The following is a 20978-nucleotide window of genomic DNA, read 5'->3' as shown; positions in this document are numbered from 1 at the left end:
AAAAAAAAAAAAGCAAAAAAAAAAAAAAAAAAAAAAGGAAAAATTGCCATAAGCAGGAAGATCCTTTGACTCAGTACCTGCTCACATTAAATTAAATGTAAATGTATGTCAGAGTAAAGTGTAAATCATCCAGTCTCCTGCCAGAGCAGAGCAGTCTCATTTTTCAAGGACTTGTTCCTATTTAAACGAGAATTTGTCCCTGGAAAAAGAATAGAGAAGACTAACCTCTGGAGCACACTGGATCCTTCTTGGAGCCATTTGAACTCACAAGGTAGTGAAATGAATCTGACAATGGAGTGGCCTACAAGATGACAGTGCCAGAACAAGATAAGCCAGAAATAAGAGTAGGAAGGAAAGGAAAAGAGATGGGGGACTTTTTCCTTTCAGTATAGATGAGCTTAGGTGTTCCTCATTTTATTGCAGCCCTACAAATTTGAACTATATAGAAGGAGTTACTTCAGCAAAGAGAGGTTATTTTTTTTTCTTATATTAGTTTCAGTCTGATTGACAAATACGATGATTCTTGGGATGTCTATCCAGTCCACAGAGGATCAAGCCAAATTATTCATAAGGGATATGAATACAGAGCTAGAAATGATATTAGGTCTGCATCTATCACCAAATCTGCCTGTAAATTGAAACATGGTTGGGGATGTTTTAATATATATGTATTTAAATTGGAGTATTTCCACATCTTTGGAAATTTTACAGTTTCTGTTCAGGAAAGAAAAGTTCTCAGTGATACTGCTATTCTGACAATTAAATATTTTGGTGTGTATATGTATTTCAGTATATTTTTTTTAAAATACATTTATGTGATTTTGAAAGTAAGAAAAAACAGTAATAAATCCGTATTGATTTGGAATACTTTTTTGCTCAGAACAGCATTTCAATTTTAATTTATGAGTGTACATGTGTGTATGTGTGTTGATTCTATTTAAGACATTAAGGTAGAACTGAAATGGCACAATTTATTTGAAAGGGGAATTCTGTTCTCACTGCCTTACTAAATCAAACTGCCATCTGTTACTTCTGTTGTCTGTGAGTCTGTACGTGCAGAAGTAATTCCCTCTGTGAGGAGTTGCTCTAGTGTCTACAATGAGCACTTGTTTTAGTTTTGTGTTTATATAACTAAATAATGCAAAGTTATAATTTACATGTAGACCACACAATGTAAATCAACTAGGAAAAGTAAAAAAACTTAATTCTCCTGAAATATTTTATAATATGCCTTACTATTGTCCAAGTGGTTGGCCTTGATAATTTTTTCTGAGTAGTCAGATATACTTGAACATTCAATCTAGAAAAAAAGAAAAGGAAGCATAATTAGATGTTACTGACATCATGTATGTGAATATATACAAAAACAACTTAAATCAGCAGAGCCTGTGCAAAACATTCAATTACTGATGAAGAGTAAATCAAACCTGTGTGTTCACTGTCATGATCATTCATACTTTAGCATTTAAACTGAAGTCTGTGCATAAGTTAAACTGGCTCATATAGAAAATATTGTTTTAAAAATTGTTAAAATGTGGGAAAAAAAGAGATCCCAACTACAAGTTTACTTAACATATAGTCATGCTGTATAATTTATTTTCACTACCTCAGATATTACCCTTCATTCAGAAACATCTCCTGAAGGGAATCAAATAGCATGATGGTACATTTCCTCATATACTTTAAAATGAAACAGATTCAAGCTTTGTGATTAATGTTAAAATTCAAACCATGGAAATATTATCTGTTTCCAAAGTAACTGTTTTTAATTGTTAAATTCTATCCCAATCTATAGTATTAAAGAAGAATTAAGATTTTTTTTCACAGAAGTTATTGAAATAATTATATTTACAAACCATCCATATCTACTTTTCCTATGACGAGTGTAGTGGAAATTCTAAGTTGTGGCTGGAAGCAGTGATTGAGCATGTGGAAGGAAGGCAGGGACTACCTAGGGGGGCTCAGAACATGCAATGGACCTCGGTGACAAGAAGGGGTGGAGCCAGGATCCATCCCTTCCAAGACCTCATTTAAAGGTTGGCAATGGAGATCCATGTGTACCTGAGGCCTTCTGAAAGTAAGCAGATTTTTTTCCTTTATTTCTCTGTCTTCTGCTGTTATATCTAAGCAGATCCTCACTCCCTGTGACTTAAGACCTTGCTACCTTGCCATTTTGTTATGCATTTTGTCACATTGCTCTTAGCAAGCCAGGCAGAAGAGACAGCAGAATACATACTAAGGATGGATTATCTTAAAGGAATAACGTGTTGGCTGGTTACCAGGACCCAAAATACCCCAAAGAAGGAATCCTGGGTTCCCTTGAGTGCTGCTCAGATTATAGAAGAATGAGGACCTGTAAGTGACAATATCAAATCTCCTTCGAAGATGGCAGAATTCTTGAATAAATTAGATCAAACTTTCTCTACCAACAGAGGAAAGAGTAGTAGTGGCATTCACTGTAACATGTCTCCTACTACTAACTATTAGTGCATATCATTACTCTGTGGAAGAACTTTAGGAAGAAAACCTTTTATCCTCAGAGTACTCCACTCCCTGACCTGGTAGTCTTTTCTGGGGAGCAGACAAAACCCCCCTTGATTCAGGAGGACACAGTCAGAGACCTTCTACTCTTAACTGTACTGCCATAAGTCCATGGGGCTGGATGAGATTCACCCAAGAGTGCTGAGGAAACTGGCAAAGGTGATGGTCAAGCCATCTATCAGTGCTCCTTGTTGACTGGAGAGATCCCAGAAGACTGAAGGCTTGCCAATGTGACTCCCATCTACAAGAAGGGGTGTAAGGAGGTCCTGGGGAACTACAGGCCTGTTAGCCTGACATCATTGCTAGGGAAGCTTATGGAGCAGACTGGCTTGAGGGAGATCATGCAGTATGTGCGGGACAGCCAGGGGATCAGGCCTACACAGCATGGGTTCATGAAGGGCAGCTCCTGCTTGACCACAATGATCTCCTTCTATGGTCTAGTGACCCATCTGGTGGATGAGGGAAAGGCTGTTGATGTAGTCTACCTAGACTTCAGCAAAACCTATGACACTGTCTCCCACAATATTCTCCTGCAAAAGCTGGCAGTCCATGGCTTGGACAGGTACACTACTGGTTGGGTAAGGAACTGACTGGAGGGCTGGGCCCAGAGAGTGGTGGTGAATGGAGCAAAATCCAACTGGCTATTGGTCATGAGTGGTGTTCCTCAGGGCTCGGTGCTGGGACCTGTCCTCTTCAACATCTTTATTGATGACCTGGATGAGGGCATTGAGTGCACTCTCAGTAAGTTTGCGGATGACACCAAATTGGCCGGGAGTATGGATCTGCCTGAGGGTAGCAAGGCCCTACAGAGGGATCTGGATAGGCTGGAGAGCTGGGCCGAAGCCAATGGAATAAGGTTCAACAAGACCAAATGCCGGGTCCTGTACTTTGGCCACAACAACCCCAGGCAGTGCTATAGGCTTGGGGCAGAGTGGCTGGAGGACTGTGTGGAGGAAATGGATCTGGGAGTACTGATTGATGCTGGGCTGAAAATGAGCCAGCTGTGTGCCCAGGTGGCCAAGAACATCAGACACAGTGTTGCCAGCAGGAACAGGGGAGTGTTCCCCCTGTACTCAGCTCTGGTAAGGATGCACCTTGAGTACTGTGTCCAGTTTTGGGCCCCTCACTGCAAAAAAGGAATTGAGGCCCTGGAACAAAGAAGGGCTACAAAGCTGTTGTGAGAAGTCTGGAGAAAAGGCATTACGAGGAGCAGTTGAAGGAGCTGGGATTGTTGAGTCTGGAGAAGATGAGGCTCGGGGGAGACATAGTTGCTTTCTATAACTACCTAAAGGGAGCTGTTGTGAGCTGGGGGTCGACCTCTCCTGTAACTTGTGATAGAACTAGAGGGAATGGCTTCAAGCTGTGACAAGGGAGATTTAGCCTGGACGTTAAAAAATACTACTTCTCTGAAAGAGTGGTCAGGCACTGGAATGGGCTGCCCAGGGAGTCACCAACTCAGGAGGTGTTCAAGGAACGTTTGGACATAGTGTTGAGAGACATGGTTTAGCGAGAACTATTGGTGAAAGGTGGTTGGACTGGATGATCTTGTAGGTCTTTTCCAGCCTTGGTGATTCTGTGATTCTGTAAAACAAACCTTTAAAAGCTAGTATCAAACAACTGGAAAACAAAACTACGGTCCCCTCTGACAGAGGGAACTGCCCCATCTTCAACTGTTACTCCCCCTCTAAAAGTAAGACCCATATCATTAGAGGAGGTAAAGGACCCAGATCAATAGGATCCTTGGAACCTGGCTGAATCAAAAAATAAAATTAACAAGTCAAAAGCTCAAGTAGGGAATCTGGGGTTCCCAGATCTTCAAGAGATAAGACCAGTCATAACCCCAAAAACAAAGGAAGTCCAGGATAGACTGGTGGGGTTTCCACCTGAGGAATGGCCCCCTGCCCACACCACCTTAAATATGATGACATGCCTGTGAATGGCTGCTGAGCTGTATGGATATGCTGGAACATTTTAGATAAAAGCCAAGAGAGCTGCCAAAATGGCTGCTTCGGCTGTGGTATATGGGGGTGGAGATTGTCATAGTGAACAGGCCAGAAATTTTCAAAGTTCATTACTACTCACCCTGCCCTCAGGCAAAGACTGTATGCTATGGTTCAACACAGTGAAGAAAATCATTCATTAATCCAGTGGTTAATGTGTAAAATCTCGTGGCCAAATAAAAGTTTAATTCCTATAAATACTGTTTATAGACCTCAGTGAAAGAACTGAGGTGGAAGAACTCCAAACTTACATTAGAGTATTAGGTATGAAGGAGGAATTCTGTGAGGACATGTTTGAAAGTCCAGATCTAGTCTTCAACAGGGATAAGCAATCTCATCTTACAAGCACCTCCACACCAGTATGGCACACTAGTGTCTATACTAAATCCCCTGGTTGCCTCAGAGGCCACTGTCCAACAGGCTACCCACCTGGTGTCCAGTTGTGGGGAAACAGTGCCTGAGGGCCAAGCTCAATATTAGGATGATGGAAGGAGCTGAGGTCTTCCCCAAAGCTAAAACTAGGAGGTCTGCACCATGGACATCATGACCGGGACTCATATGGGTATCCCCAAAACAGGTGCTCAATATTTAATCGAGGCTGGAGTTTAATCTGCAAAAATTGATCACCAGCCCAATCATGTTCTCCTCCAGCTATGGAAGCAGCTGGAGGAAAATCAAAAATTTCAAAACACCCCCAGAAAAGCAGGGGTAAGAATTATTGAAGATGTTTTAATGAGAACATGAAGCCTAGAAGATTTTATAGTTCCTAAAAAAAATGAAATGGTCTCCTAAAGAGACCTGGGTCACTATGCCCAAGACACATGAGAAAAAAGAATTGGTGACTGTGCAATTACTTGTATGGTGGGGAATGTCAGCACCTCTACAACTAGGGCACTCAGAATGTATGTAGAACTGACTATCTTTTGGTCCCAGAAAATATACAAAGAGTGATGACGTTAGTGGATACAGGCACAGAAACCTCAATTATTTACAGTGATCTGACTAAATTTCAGGGAGATATAGGTTATAGATTGGTGGGTTTGGGAGCAGACCATCCCTGTATCCCAGACATGACTGAAGTTACAAGTTGTAACCCAGAATAAATAATGGGCATAAACATACTATGGGATCTGACTCTCCAGATGACTATGGGAGAGTTCAGACTGAGAGAGAGATGTATTAGTATCTGGGTAAGTAAAGGCAAACTTAAGAGGCCATGTGAAACATGAGCCTATCTGACTGCCAGAGCTGTGCTGGATAGCTAATACAAAACAGAATTGACTCCTGGGAGGGAAAGAGGAAATCTGAAGAATGATGCAGGATCTAGAAAAAGAGGGTATCGTAAGACCTGCACATAGCCCATGTAATTCTCCTGTATGGCCAACATGGAAGTCAGACAGCAAATGGAGAATGACAGAGAAATGAATAAGGTCATGTCACTAGTTCATGCAGCTATACACAATGCTGCATCTCTGATTAACACATTCAGCAGGAAGATAGAAACCTATTGTGTACTGTATATGGCAAATGCATTCTTCAGTATTCACATCCATGAAGAATTCTAAGATCAGTTTGCATTCATGTGGAGAGGCAGGCAGTGGACCTTTCAGGTCCTGCCATCCTTTCAGGTCATGTGCAGCTGCTAGAGTTTTTGGGTGTATTGGTATACTGTCATTCCTTTATACCCCACTTAGTGCAGCTGCTGAGGACTTTATACTGACTGAGAGAAAGGCCAGGTATGGGTCTGGTGGAGGGTGGAACAAGAGCCCTTCCAGCAGGCAAAACTAGCTGTTAAAACAGGCCTGGGTGCTGGGTGTATTCGATCTTATCCTTCAGACGAGGGTAAAAGTTGCTGGTAGGTCCAGTATCCTTTGTCTTGTATGTCATTCCACTCTGTCACCTCAGGGTTGGAAACCAGCTTGCCTTCTTCCAATTGCAAGGATTTAAGGCTGTGTCAATGCACAATACTACTTCCCTTATGAATCAGGTGTTGTGAGTCAAACTTAATGATCATGTTTGTAATCAGACTTGGTCTCTATCACTTTTTCTTTTTATAGCTTGTTGTACAGTAAAAGGTCTTTGACCAGATGCCCTCAGGAACAGTCACTTTCCTTCTACATAGCCTTATGATGTATAGGTTAAAAGCCTTTTCCATACCTACAACTATTAATATTTATTCAGTTCTGTCTGCAGTCCTGTCTGGTGTTTTTTATTTCTTTTCTTTTCTTTTCTTTTCTTTTCTTTTCTTTTCTTTTCTTTTCTTTTCTTTTCTTTTCTTTTCTTTTCTTTTCTTTTCTTTATCTTTCTTTCTCTCTTTCTTTCTTTCTTCTTTCTTTTCATTTCTTTTCTTTCTTTCTTTCTTTCTTTCTTTCTTTCTTTCTTTCTTTCTTTCTTTCTTTCTTTCTTTCTTTCTTTCTTTCTTTCTTTCTTTCTAACTTGTTTTAGATGATTCTTAAGAAAAAAATTTTTAAAAAAACCTTGGGCTTGGCTTTCAAAACTTTCTTGAACAAGAATATACTTAATTCTGTAGGCAAAGAAAAAACAAATTCTTTGCCAGACTTTTCCCCTGTTCTCTTTCCACTCGGTAATCAACTTGAATTTGTCCAGTTTTATAAAGCACTTAAATTTTGTGAAAGCTGTATTTCCAATGAATAAAATCTCAGCTTCTACAGCTGTGTTTAGTTCATTGTGCGTATATTCACTCCTATTTCCATTATGCTTCTTAGACATCAGTTTAATGCTGTATCTCCTTTTACCAGATATAGTTCTTTATAGAGTCACTACTGTGATATTATTCACAGAATCATAGAATGGCCTGGGTTGAAAAGGACCACAATGATCATTTGGTTTCAACCTCCCTGTTACGTGCAGGGTCACCAACCACCAGACAAGGCTGCCCAGAGCCACATCCAGCCTGGCCTTGAATGCCTCCACCCTCTGAGTGAAAAACTTCCTCCTAACATCTAACTTAAATCTCCCCTGTCTCAGTTTAAGACCATTGTCCTATCTCTGTCCACCCTTGTAAACAGCCATTCTCCCCCCTGCTTATACACTCCCTTAAGTACTTGAAGGCCTCAATGAGGTCTCCCCAGAGCCTTCTCCAAGCTAAACAAGCCCAGTTTCCTCAACCTTTCCTGATAGGAGAGATGCTCCGGCCATCCGATCATCTTAGTGGCCCTCCTCTGGACCCACTCAAGAGCTCCACATCCTTCCTGTACTGGTGGCCCCAGGCCTGGATGCAGTACGCCAGATGTGGCCTCGGAAGAGCTGAGTAGAGGGGAACAGTCCCCTTCCTGTCTCTGCTGGCCACCCCTTTTTAAATCTAGCCCAGAACACAGTTGGCCTTCCTGGCTGCAAGCACACACTGCTGGCTCATTCCCAGCTTCTCATCCACCAGGACTCCCAAGTCCTTCTCTGCAGGGCTGCTCTCAAGGAGATCTTCCCCCAGTTTGTATAAATACTTGGGATTGCCCCAACCCAAGTGCAGCACCCTGCACTTTGCCTTATTGAACTTCATTAGGTTTTCATGGGCCCACTTCTCCAGCCTGTCTAGTTCCCTCTGGATGGCTTCTCTTCCCTCCAGTATATAGACCACACCCCTCAGCTTGGTGTCATCTGCAAACTTGCTGAGGGTGCACTTCATCTCATCCACCAAAGATGGAGGGTGCCCTTCCCTCATCCACCAAAGCTGTCAGTCCATCATAGAAGGCCACCAGATTGGTCAGACAAGATCTGCCCTTGGTGAAGCCATGCTGGTGATCTTGAATCACCTCTTTGTCTCATATGTCACTGAACATAGCTTCTAGGAGGATCTGCTCTGTGATCTTCAGAGACACAGAGGTGAGGCTTACTGGCCTGTAGTTCCCTGGGTCATCCTTTCTCCCCTTGTTAAAAATGGGAGTAATGTTTCCTTATTTCCAGTCATAGGTCACCAGTCACCAGACTGCCATGATTTTTCAAATATAATGGAGAGCAACTTGGCAACCACATCAGCCATCTCTTTCAGAACCCTACATGGATATCATCCAGCCCCATGGACTTATACATATTCGATTTCATAACGACAACTCAGACTTATTACACCATTACAGTGGGACCGAAAACACTACCCACACCCTCACCTAGAGGTTCACGGTCCTGCAAGACATTGGGAAGCCTGACCACCCAACAAGACTGAGGCAAAGCACTCATTGAGTACCTCAGCTTTTTCCATGTCTGAGGAAGCCAGCTCCCCATTAAATTTCAACAGAGGGGAAACACTCTCCTTGGCCTGTCTCCTTCTGCCTATGTACCTGTAGAACTCCTTCTTGTTACCTTTCACATCCTTCACCAAATTGAGCTCCATCTGCGCCTTGGCCTTCCTAATCCTATGTCTACAAACACGGACAAAAATCCTGTATTCCTCTCAGGCTACACAACCCTGCTTCCACTTCTGTACATTTCCCTCTTTTCCCTTAGCTCAGGCTGCAGGACCTTGCACAGCCACTACAGCTCTCTCTATATACAATATATAATACACAATATACAATATATAATACATAACACACACACACACACACACATATATATATAATTTATATCACACATAATATATAAAGGAAATATTCCCATTTTCTTTCCCCTGTGCTGGATCCTGACCACTGCCTTTTTTTTTTATCTAAATCAGGTAATATCTACCACGTGTCTTGATATCATGTGTCAGTTTAACTCGTTAACTATACTATGTTGTTTGTGTGAATGTTCTATAGAATTGATTTGAAACTGGTCTGAATTTTATATGACTAAATGCAGTGGATAAGACAAAGTTTCATATTTTTCCATCCAATTCCCACTGACAAACATGAACAGGCCTTCCCATCATAACTTTATACATCTTCCAGCAGCTCCCCAGTTGGGATTTACTGTGTTATCTTCCAGGATGGCTAGGGTTTTGGAGCACATGAAGAAAGAACAACTGAGAAGACAAGTTCTGTTTCTTCTATAGAAGGCAAACCTGAGGGGTCATCCAAAAGCTGTCTTCAACTATCCATAAAGGGCTAGCAGAAAAAAAAAATGTCAAACATTTTTCAGAACTGAACATTGACAGAACAAAAGGCAGCAGTCATGACCTGTGGCTACAGACCTAACTGTAGCAGTAGAGTAAGTGCTGAGAGAGAATTTAGAGTCTCCATCCGTAGATGTTTCAAAACAGAGCTGCACATGGACTTGAGCAATCTGATACAGCTTTACATTTACCTCTGCTTCCAGCAGGAGTTTGGATAAAAGACTTTTAGAGGACTTCCAAACTAAATATTTCTGACTCAGTGATTCTATGATTTACACATCCTGGAGACCCTGAGATGATTTTAACAGTTGGTTGAGTAGCAAAGAACATCCAACAGTGGCTCAGAGGGAACAAGAAGAAACAGATAGGGCTATGGATAAATTTGAACTTAAAGAGGGGGAAAAGGGAGAAAAATAATGATTTCAGTATCACTGTAGCCAGAAAACCAACACTCTGCATTTATCAACAGTGCCCATAACACACTATTTGAAAAATCAAATCTAACTTTAGAGAAGTAACAGTAACAACTCTGTTCTGTATAATAACATCTGTCATACAAATGCTTTTTAATAGGAATACTCACAGTTTCTAGTGGAAATCTTTGCTAAAAGTACCATAGAGTTAAATTTGAATTTGTAAATTATTTCCACCTCCATGGCTCTGAAATGTCTGTTTTTACAGCACAAATACAACTCTGTAGCTTGATAGGTGACATGTTCATGGTGATGTAGCTCATGTGGCAAGAGTATTCAAACTAAAAGTTTTCCTGACTTCTCAGCTGAATAGTCTGTGGGTGAGCTGACATTTCAGTGAGCTTTATAAATGTCTAAACTCTAAAGAAATTCAAAGGAAATAACAAAAAAAACAGTGAAAAGTAATTTTTTATTTTACTGGTTTAATTATCTGGCAGTGAATTGTCTTAGAAATATGGGTATGTACCAGATAATTGAAAATTCACCTTCCCTTCCTCCAACATGCACAAAAATAGCAAGCACTGTTTCTTGATTTTAAAAGCATATACTACTGCAAGCCATAGAAAGTTTCAGACCTCCAATGAAGACTGTAACTCAAAGATTGAAAGGGAGAATTACAAAGCAAACAAGAAACAGAAATTAGTGTAAATCCATTTTGCTTGTTTCCCTCTCAGGCACAATTTCCAAACGAACTATGAAAATGAGGGAAAGTTTTCTTACCCCATATACTTTCTTGGCTCCTGCCTTTGCAGCAAACATGGAGAGGATTCCTGTGCCACTTCCAACATCAAGGACAACCTTATCTTTAAAAACATGTTTATTGTGATACATTGAGTTTCTGTAAGTTAATGTACGCACTTCATCCTTTAACATTTCCTGTAGTGAAAAAAGTAAAATGTTATTATTTAAATGCTTATGTATTTTCAACATTACTGCTGAATTAATTTCCTTATTGTAATTTAAGAATCATTAGCACCCTGAAGAGTTTTCCAAGTACTTTGGAGTGTGTGCATCAAAGCTATTTTAAAAGGCAAGCAACTTAGGAATGATTTATTAAGATTAAGCATGATGCCCTTCATATAATTTTATTTCTATAAATATCATATATTTCTTACAAGTGGCAAGCAGAACTTAATCCAGTCACAGCACTGATTTGGGTGTAGGGAGAAGCAAAAAAGAAATGCAAACTTTTTCCTATGATGCGAACAACCTAGAACCTCAACTTTCTGAGGATACTCCTTGAACACAAGAGAATTATTCCATATAACATTATAAGAAGGCAAGAGCCTTCCAGAAAAAGATGAAGTTAGTGTACAGTAGAGCCTGGAAGTAGTGTGCTGTTTTTTGAAGTCTGTTTCCACTCCTCTGTTCACTCATTCATTTATGTTTACAAATCCATGGGGCCGGATGGATTGCACCCTAGAGAGCTAAGGGAGTTGGTAGATGTGGTTGCCAGACAACTCTCCATCATTTTTTGTCAGTCTTGGCTGACTGGGGATGTCCTGTTGGACTGTAGGCTGGCGAATGTGATGCCCATCTTCAAAAAGGGTCAGAAAGATGATCCTGGCAGCTACAGGCCCATCAGTCTCACCTCGGTGCCCAGGAAGGTTATGGAATGGATAATCTTGGGAACCATCATGGACCAATTAAAGGTCAGCCAGAGGATCAGGCCTAGTCAGCATGGGTTGTTGAATGGTAGATCCTGTCTGACAAACCTGATTTCATTCTATGACAAAGTGACCCACTTGGTAGATGAAGGTAAAGCTGACAGTGTGGTCTACTTGGACTTCAGTAAGACCTTTGACATTCCCCCAGAACATTCTAGTGGAAAAGCTGGCTGCCCATGGTTTGGATGGGCGCACACTCTACTGGGTGAAGCACTGGCTGGATGGCTGGGTCCAGAGAGTTGTGGTCAGTGGAGTGGAATCCAGTTGGCGGCCAGTCATGAACGGCATCCTGTGCAATGAGCCCTCTCAGTGCTGTGGCTGCTTCTGTTTAACATCTTCATTGATGATCTGGATGAGGGGATTGAGTGTACCCTCAGTAAGTTTGCAGACGACATCAAGTTGGGAGGGAGTGTCAATCTGCCTGAGGGGAGAAGGGAACTACCTGGATAGACTCGATCGATGGGCCAAGTGTTGGGTCCTGCATTTTGGTCACAACAACTCCAGGCAACCCTACAGGCTTGGGGAGGTGTGGCTGGAAAGCTGCCTGATGGAAAAGGACCTTGGTATGCTGATGGACAGTTGGCTGAATATGAGCCAGCAGTGTGCCCAGGTGGCCAAGAAGGCCAGTGGCATCCTGGCTTGGATCAGGAATGGTGTGGTGAGCAGGACTAGGGAAGTCATCCTGCCCCTGTACTTGGCATTGGTGAGGCCTCACCTGGTGTTCAGTTTGGGGCACCTCAATACAGAAAGGACATGGAGGTGATGGAGCAGGTCCAGAGAAGGGCAACAAGGCTTGTGAAGGCTTGGAAAATCAACCCTATCAGGAGAGACTAAGGAAATTGGGGCTGTTTAGTCTGGGGAAAAGGAGGCTGGGGGGAGATCTTATTGCTCTCTTCCAGTATCTGAAAGGTGCTTACAGCGAGACTGGGACAAGTCTCTTCTCACTGGCGAAAAGTGACAGGATGAGGGGAAATGGCCTCAAGTTGTGCTAAGGTAAGTTCAGGTTGGACGTTAGGAAACACTTCTTTACAGAAAGGGTAGTTAAGCACTGGAATAGGCTCCTGAGTGAGGTGGTTGTCTTGCTGTCTCTGGATGTGTTTGAATGTGGATCTCTGGAGAAGTGGCATCTGACCAGTTCATTCACTGTTTTGAAGAAAAGCTGAGGAATAATTAGGAAGTGAGAAGGGATAAATGAAAATCACAGTAAACTTTTATTGTTTTTCTAAAATAATTACTGAGATAAAAAATAAATATTACCTCATGAATTCCAAAGTGAGCATAGGAATCAAAGTAATAATCCCTGGATGTCATCTCTTCTGGACTGAGGAGCTTTGCCATTTTGCCTCGGCCTGGACAGCCTGGTTGCAATGGGACATGTATGACAGACTGAACTGGCTTTGGAACAACAGTAGGCTGAGGAGTCTGGGATGGGACAGGGCAGACCTAGGAGAATACAGAGTGTTGTTTGTTAAGAGGCATCATTAGAAGACAATATTTCTCTCAATGCCCAGTGTACTGATATTGTAAATAGATAAGAAACAGTAACACCAAAGACATCTGGGTTATCATAAGAGAAATCCAAGAAAATGGCTGCTTTCTATTCTGAGCTCTTATTTGCTCTGTCTTGAAAATTTTCCTCAGTGCCTTTTTCTTTGTTGTCCCTCTGCAAATAACCATCATTGCAAAGTCACTGGATAATACCAGTGTTGACTGAAGTGAGTGATTCCAAACATGCTCTGATTAACATTAACACAAAACAGTAAGAGCCAGATTTTCTCCCTTAGTGTCACGCTTTTCTAGCAAATTACCACAGCCTTGTGAGATGGGATTCATAATAGATTCTTAATTGTAAGGTGATCTATCTGGCTTTATAAAAGAGGCAGGCCTGAGAAAGTTCACAATGTCTGAAAGTCCCTATCACTCTCTGAAAATCTATCAGTGTGTTCAGAAAGCAGTGTTAGGAGCTGTGTAGGATATATTATTGTACTGGATGTGACTGGGATGGAATTAACTTTCCCCACATCTGCCCATATATTGCTGTGCTTTCCACTTTTATAGCCTTGATACAGCACCAACGTCTTGGCTATTGCTGAGCAGCATCAAGACTGTCTCTCTAAGTTCCCTCCCACCAAAGGCAAGAGACAGGCAAGAGGCTAGGAGGGGATTTAGTCCATACACGTGACCTAAAACTAAAGAGATGTTTTATACTGTATACATCGTCCTGATCAAAAAGAAGGGAAGAAGGAGAAGGGGAGATCCTCATTGTGAAAGTGTTCATCTCTCTGACCAACCATTACAAATAGTGAGGCTCTTTCACAAGACATGGCTGAACATCAATTGTTGTTGGGAAATAGTAGTTTTTCTCCTTTTGCTTACACAGGACATTTCCCCTCCCCCCACCATCATTTATCTAATCCTTTTCTCAAAACTTGATTTTTTTAATTTATTTTTTTTTTCTTCTTTTTATTGTGTTTTATCACTCACTCTTTCTGAGACAGGGGAGGTGAAAGAGAAACATATTATTCAGTTAAACATGCTGTTAGTTGTTAAAGAACCACAGTTACCTCTTAATTTGTTTTACTATTTTAGAGAATCATGTGGTACCAACATGCTCTGGACTACTTCATTTTGGTTTTCCTTGGTATTACCCCTTCAACAGAAAACTTTCAAAAGAGCCAGAACTGCCACACTACCTGGACTCAGATCTGGCAGCTGCAGTCCCTAAAACAAAAGACAAAAAGTTTTGCAAACAATTTAAATGGAAAGATCATAGTCAAATCTGTGAGTCTTCATCTTTCATCCTTAATGTGAAACAAAATTATGAAAACTGAGAAAGGTGGAAGAAAAAATTACAGCTTCACGTGTGCACTAAGTGATCTGCAAATAATGGGGTCAACAACTTCAGGTACTGAGAAAGGCAGTCCCACTTAAACCACCTTTTCTACTTCCTTCTGATTTTCAAATTCAGTAGTTTACTAGTGCAGAACAGATTTAATTCAGCCACTGCTAGGCACTTTTTAAAAAAATGCCCTATATTCTATACTACAGTAATGCAAAACATGTACTCTCTATGAATAGCATCAATTAGCCTAGTTTACTTCTATATATATAAAAACAAACCCACACTTTTTCCCTAGTTCCTTTGAAGATTTAAGTATGTCAACTTCTGATAGTTTCTTTGGTCTGTCTGGGGAAAAGGAATAAAAGTAGTTTATGTTCCTGTAACACCTTTTCTGTACCAGAAGATCCAAAAGTGCCTTCTTTTCACAGAATCACAGAATTATCAAGGTTGGAAAAGACCTAGATGATCATCTAGTCCAACCATTACCAATACTTCCCGGCTAAATTATATTCCTCAGCTCCACATCCAAACGTTTCTTGAGCACTCCCATGGTCGGTGACTCCATCACCTCCCTGGGCAGTGCATTCCAATGCCTGACTACCCTTTCCGAAAAGTAATACTTCCTAATGTCCAGCCTGAATCTCCCCTGGCGCAGCTTGAAACCATTCCCTCTAGTTCTATCACTGTCTACACGAGAGAATAGGCTGACCCCCAGCTCACTACAACCTCCCTTCAGGAAGTTATAGAGAGCTATAAGGTCTCCCCTGAGCCTCCTCTTCTCCAGGTTGAACAATCCCAGCTCCCTCAGCTGCTCCTCGTAAGGTCTGTGCTCCAGACCCCTCACCAGCTTCGTAGCCCTCCTCTGAACACGTTCCAGGGCCACAATGTCTTTCTTGCAGTGAGGGGCCCAAAACTGAACACAGTACTCGAGGTGCAGCCGCACCAATGCCGAGTACAGGGGGACAATTACCTCCCTGTTCCTGCTTGTAACACTGTTTTTGATGCAAGCCAGGATGCTGTTGGCCTTCTTGGCCACCTGGGCATACTGTTGGCTCATGTTCAGCCGAGCATCAACCAGTACCCCCAGATCCATTTCCTCAACACAGTCCTCCAGCCACTCCGCCCCAAGCCTATAGCGCTGCCTGGGGTTGTTGTGGCCAAAGTGCAGAACCTGGCATTTGGTCTTGTTGAACCTCATCCCGTTGGCTTCGGCCCAGTTCTCCAGCCTATCCAGATCCCTCTGCAGGGCCTTGCTACCCTCAGGCAGATCAACACACCCCACCAATTTGATGTCATCCACAAATTTACTGAGGGCGCACTCAATCCCCTCATCCAAGTCATCAATAAAGATGTTGAAGAGGACAGGTCCCAGCACCAACACCTGGGGAACACCTCTCATGACTGGTCTCCAACTGGATGTAACTCCATTTACCACCACCACTCTCTGGGCCTGGCCCTCCAGCCAGCTCCTTACCCTTTTTTTGTTTTTGTTTTTGTTTTTCCCTTTATCCTCCCCCCCCCCTTTTTTTTTCCTTACCAGCTCCTTACTCCTTACCTTCTTTTCTATTTCTAACTTTTTTGACTCCACCGTTTCACTGAGTTCACTCTCCTAAATAATATAACGGTTGCCAAATGATATTTTCATTTTTGTCTTATCTAGTTCTGTCAAGATGTCTTCCAAATTTAATCCAGATAGTTTTACTTCTTTACTTTTATAATCTAATGTTTTTCTCCACCAGTGTACTTATTATTGAATCTTTATAGTTAACTTGCCCTCCAGTCCTTTCTGAAATTTTCTGCTGAATTACAAAGATTTCAATTGCAGATGCTAGACAATGCACAGAATCATAGAATCACTCAGGTTGGAAAAAGACCTTAAAGATCATCGAGTCCAACAATGTCTCCCCTCAGTCTCCTCTTACCCAGACAAAACAGCTCCAGTTCCTTCAGTCGCTCCTCATAGGGCATATTCTCCAAACCCTTAACGAGCCTCCTTGCCCATCTTTGGACCTGCTCTAGCACCTCCATGTCCTTTCTGTACTGAGGTGCCCAAAACTGAACACAGTTTTGAAGTGAGACCTCACCAATGCCGAGTACAGGGGCAGGATGACTTCCTTAGTCCTGCTCACCACACCATTCCTGATACAAGCAAGGATGCCATTGGCCTTCTTGGCCACCTGGGCACACTGCTTTCAGTGTTTCAGTGTTGCCTCAGCCTTCACAGGCAAGGGCTCTGGCCACACCGCCCAAACTGCAGAAAGCAAAGGTAGGAGCTCAGAGAAGGAAGATCTGCCCACTGTAAGTGAAGATCAGGTTTGAGACCATCTAAAGAATCTGAAGGGGCCCAAGTCACAGAATCACAGAATCACCAAGGTTAGAAAACAGCTACAGGATCATCCAGGCCAACCATCCACCTACCACCAATATTTTTCACTAAACTATGATGTCCCTCAACATGATGTCCAAATGTTCCATGAACACCTCCAGGGTTGGTGACTCCAGCACTTCCCTGGGCAGCTCATTCCAGTGCCTGACCACTCTTTCAGTGAAGTAGTATTTCCTAACATCCAGCTTAAATCTCCTCTGGAGCAGCTTGAAGCCATTCCCTCTAGTCCTATCATGAGTTACAAGAGAGAAGAGGCTGACCCCCAGCTCACAACAACCTCTGTAAGTGAAGATCAGGTTCAAGACCATCTAAAGAACCTGAAGGTGCCCAAGTCCATGGGACGCAATGAGATACATCCACAGGTCCTGAGGGAACTGGTGAATAAAGTGGACAAGCCACTACCCAACATATTTAAAAGGACATGGCAGCCTGGCAAAGTTCCTGCTGATTGGAGAAGGGAAAATGTAACCCCCATTTTCATGAAGGGAGAAAAAGAAAATCAGGGAGCTACAGGTTTGTCAGTCTCACCTCTCTGCCATGGAACAGATCCTGCTGAAGGTCCTACTAAGGCACAAGGAAAATAAAGACAAAGTGATTGGTGACAACCAGCATGGTTTCACCAAGGGCATGCCATGTCTGACAGACTTGGTGGCCTTTTCTGATGGAGTTACGGTGTCAGTGGATAAAGGAAGAGCAACTGACATCACCTACCTGGACTTGTGCAAAGTGTTTGACACTGTCCCGCATGACATCCTGGTCACCAAATTGGAGAAAAATGGATTTGGTGGATGGACCACTCACTGGATAAGGAATTAGCTGGATTGTCACGCTCAGAGAGTTGCAGTCAATGTCTCAATGTCCAAGTGGACAAGGGGTGCTCCTCAGGGATCAGGTGTTATTTAACATCATTGTAGGCAACATGGACAGTGGGATCAAGTGCACCCTCATCAGGTATGCAGAATGGCAAGGAAAAAACAGTTGCATCTTTAGGCTAAGTGCAATTAGGTTAGATTAACCGTGCCAAACAGAGATCATGTACTAAGTCTGTCAAGTCTTAATACATGACCAAACCCTAATACGGTGTTTGTTCTTGCAAACCAACAGCAGGCATGCATAAAATCTCTTATCAATGCAGTCTTACAGGGACAGGCGTAAATGCAACAATTACCTAGGTACGGTGGCAACTTTCAACAGGAAACAGTAGTTCTGAATTGTATAAAGATTGTGCTGACTGTGCATATTTTCTTTCATATAAAGATGACAACTGTTCTCTAGCATCTGGTAAAAAAAAATCCATTTTTTTTAAGATATCCTGGTAATGAACATCAACATTAACTGCACGCTATGAAGCACCATTCATATTTTCCATGGCACTTTTTTGTGTAGGGCCTCTTCATCAAACACTTGCAGACTTTTCAGAAGTATGAAAGCATAATTCCTATTAAAAAGACACCGCATGTTTGGTTTTTTTTGATCTTAAATCACTTCCTCTGTGGGAATGCAAGAAAGAATATTCTGAGCAAAAGCTGTGGAGTGAGATAAATGGCATGAGAAAGCAAAGCTGATAACCAAGGAGGGCTCCAGAAGAGAAAAATGAAGAGTCTAGTGAGTTGTGGGAACACTGTGTGATAACAAGCCTGATTGGAGGAAGAATGATTGGAGCTAGGAATGACTTGTGACATTGATTGAATAAGCATCTGCATGCACATTTAAGGAGTGTTTGTGGAATGTTTTGTTGACATGTAAAGGACTGTGGGAAAGTTACAAGAGGAAACTTGGAAATGTATAAAAGACACAGAAATGTATAAAAGGGATGTTAGAACTTGCAACAGACAATTTAGATTGTTCACATCTGAGTCTCATATGTGGTACATCCCCAGTGGCCTCATTGGGGATCAGAGTTTACCTTAAAAGCAGTGCCAGTCACAGCTCTGCTAAAAGGACTGGAAGTTTTAAGTGTGTAGGATGAGTGAAATAACAGCAGAGAACTACTATTTTGACCAAAAAGATTAAATCTGGTAAGTTATCCCTGTTCCTTTGTATCTGCTTCTTCTTCTGGTGATCTCAAATGATGGGGAAAAGTAAAACCAGACAATAGCGCATATATCATTTTTAAATTTCAAAGTTTAAATTGCTATGTCTAAGTCAAGATTCTGTTCTTTTTTGTTTTGTTCTGTAGGAATCAGTGAATAATGAAGTAGTTTTCTAGAACTGCCCTTTGCATAGACCTAGCTGGACCAGCTGGGAGGGTGATTAAGTCTTATCACATCTTATTGGCCCCTTCCTTTCTACATGCATCTGAAAAGACTCATGGGTGGCTTAGTGCTCTTTCCTTCTCCTTAGTGCTCACTAAGGTAGACTGCACTCAATAAAAAGACTGCCCTTACTTTACTACATAGACCTACATTCAGTGTGCAAAGCCATTTAAAAGAAGACTCAGCAGTCTATGGTGGGTGACAAAGGGTAAGCATGAGTGGCAGCAGTGAAGAATAAAGTCTCATTTTATCTGCATAATAGACTTATCACACGCTCTGCCTAATTCTACTTAATCATCTGTTTTCAGTGAAAAATCCTGCATGTAATCAAGATGGATTTATTCATTTGGCTGTTTTTAATTAGAGGAGATGCTGCTATAAGTTTTTTTTCCTTCTTTCTTCTTTTAATCAATTATTCTTTTCCTTATGATATGGTACGGCCTTCAAAGGAAACCTTATTGCTAGTGATTTTTAACTTGTGCTTGCCTTGCTGCCAGTCACAGAGCAGGTACAGTCATCTGAAATTTGCCATGCTTCAGAACTCTGATGAAACTGAGCACATTGTACTAAAAAAAGAAAAATAATCACTATTTCTCATTTGTTGGTTTTGCCTCCAGTGCTTCAGTGGCACAAGTGAAGCAATTAATACTAGATTTTCCATGCTTAAGTTACTGAAAGCTTTTTATCAGGTCTAGAAAACTTAACTAAAAGCCTAAGATTATATCAGCCGGCTTCTTTTAGTCAACTAGGTGACTAATCTCTGAACCATATAGTCCTGGTCAAAGAATGGTATGTGATGGCTCACTACCTACTTGGGTTCCCTCTGCTGGATCCATCCATGAACAAAGTGTCTCCTGGAACAGGGTATTTCCTTTCTTGTAAGGGACTCTACTCTGGGTGAGGGACAACCATTTCCTGGGGTGTCTCATTGTGATGAGTTACTGGGATGAGTACCTTCTGCAGTTCTTCTTTTAATGGAGATGATGACAGGCATCTTCTCTGACTAAGGTAGGTGACCCAACACCTTTGCAATTGGGCCACCCCCATCATAGAGATGTGTGTTAGATCTTTTACCCACCCCTGGACTGGCCTTGTTGTTTAACGATAACCTCTGAAATCTGAGCTACTGGTTCTACCACCTGTAGTGTAGAATAGGTAGCCAATAAATGCTTTTCAGACATCTTTCCCAGCCTTTCTTTTGTCACTGTATGCCTGTAGAAATTCTTCCTGTCCCCCCTAATGTCCCTGGCTAGATTTAATTCTGTCTGGGTTTTAGCTTTCCTAACCTGATCCCTGGCTGCTTGGGCAGCTTCTTTGTAGTCCTCCCAGGTAACCCATTCTTGCTTCCACTCCCTATAGACCTTCTTTTTGCACTTAACTATGTCCAGGAAATGGTTTCAAACTAAAGAAGGGGAGATTTAGATTCAATATAAGGCAGAAGGTTTTTACAGTGAGGGCGGTGAGGTGCTGCAACAAGCTGCCCTGTGATGTGCTGGATACCCCATCCCAGGAGGCATTCAGTGTTGGGCTGGAGCAGGCTCTGAGCATCCTCATCTGGCTGTAGATGTCCCCATTCTCTGCAGAGGAGCTGGACTAGGTGACCTTTAAGGGTCCCTCCCTCCCAACTCAAATGATTCTATGAATCTATAATTCTATTGTACATTTGGCTTTGGATACCAAAATTCCTCTTTACCTTTCCAACAGTAAGTAACAGATTTGCACAATTTTGTGATCTTTGCATTGGTTTGAAAGTTGGTGTTATTTCTGATG

The 20978-nt window shown here is 42.0% G+C and overlaps 1 protein-coding gene across 3 annotated transcripts in view; it reads right to left on the bottom strand.

Annotated features, from left to right (window-relative positions):
- Positions 1-20978, bottom strand: part of PRMT8 (protein arginine methyltransferase 8) — a 48675-nt gene that overhangs the window by 16675 nt on the left and 11022 nt on the right. For all 3 annotated transcript variants that reach the window (XM_032446735.1, XM_032446737.1, XM_032446736.1), the window contains 3 exons: positions 12983-13168; positions 10779-10934; positions 1237-1300 (listed from right to left, as the gene is read on the bottom strand). In XM_032446735.1, the coding sequence (XP_032302626.1) occupies positions 1237-1300; positions 10779-10934; positions 12983-13168 (406 nt within the window). The remainder of the gene's footprint in view (positions 1-1236; positions 1301-10778; positions 10935-12982; positions 13169-20978) is intronic.

This window comes from Coturnix japonica, chromosome 1 (assembly GCF_001577835.2).
Source record: "Coturnix japonica isolate 7356 chromosome 1, Coturnix japonica 2.1, whole genome shotgun sequence".
Classification (NCBI taxonomy): Eukaryota; Metazoa; Chordata; class Aves; order Galliformes; family Phasianidae; genus Coturnix; species Coturnix japonica.
This window is presented reverse-complemented; position numbering and strand designations above follow the sequence as displayed.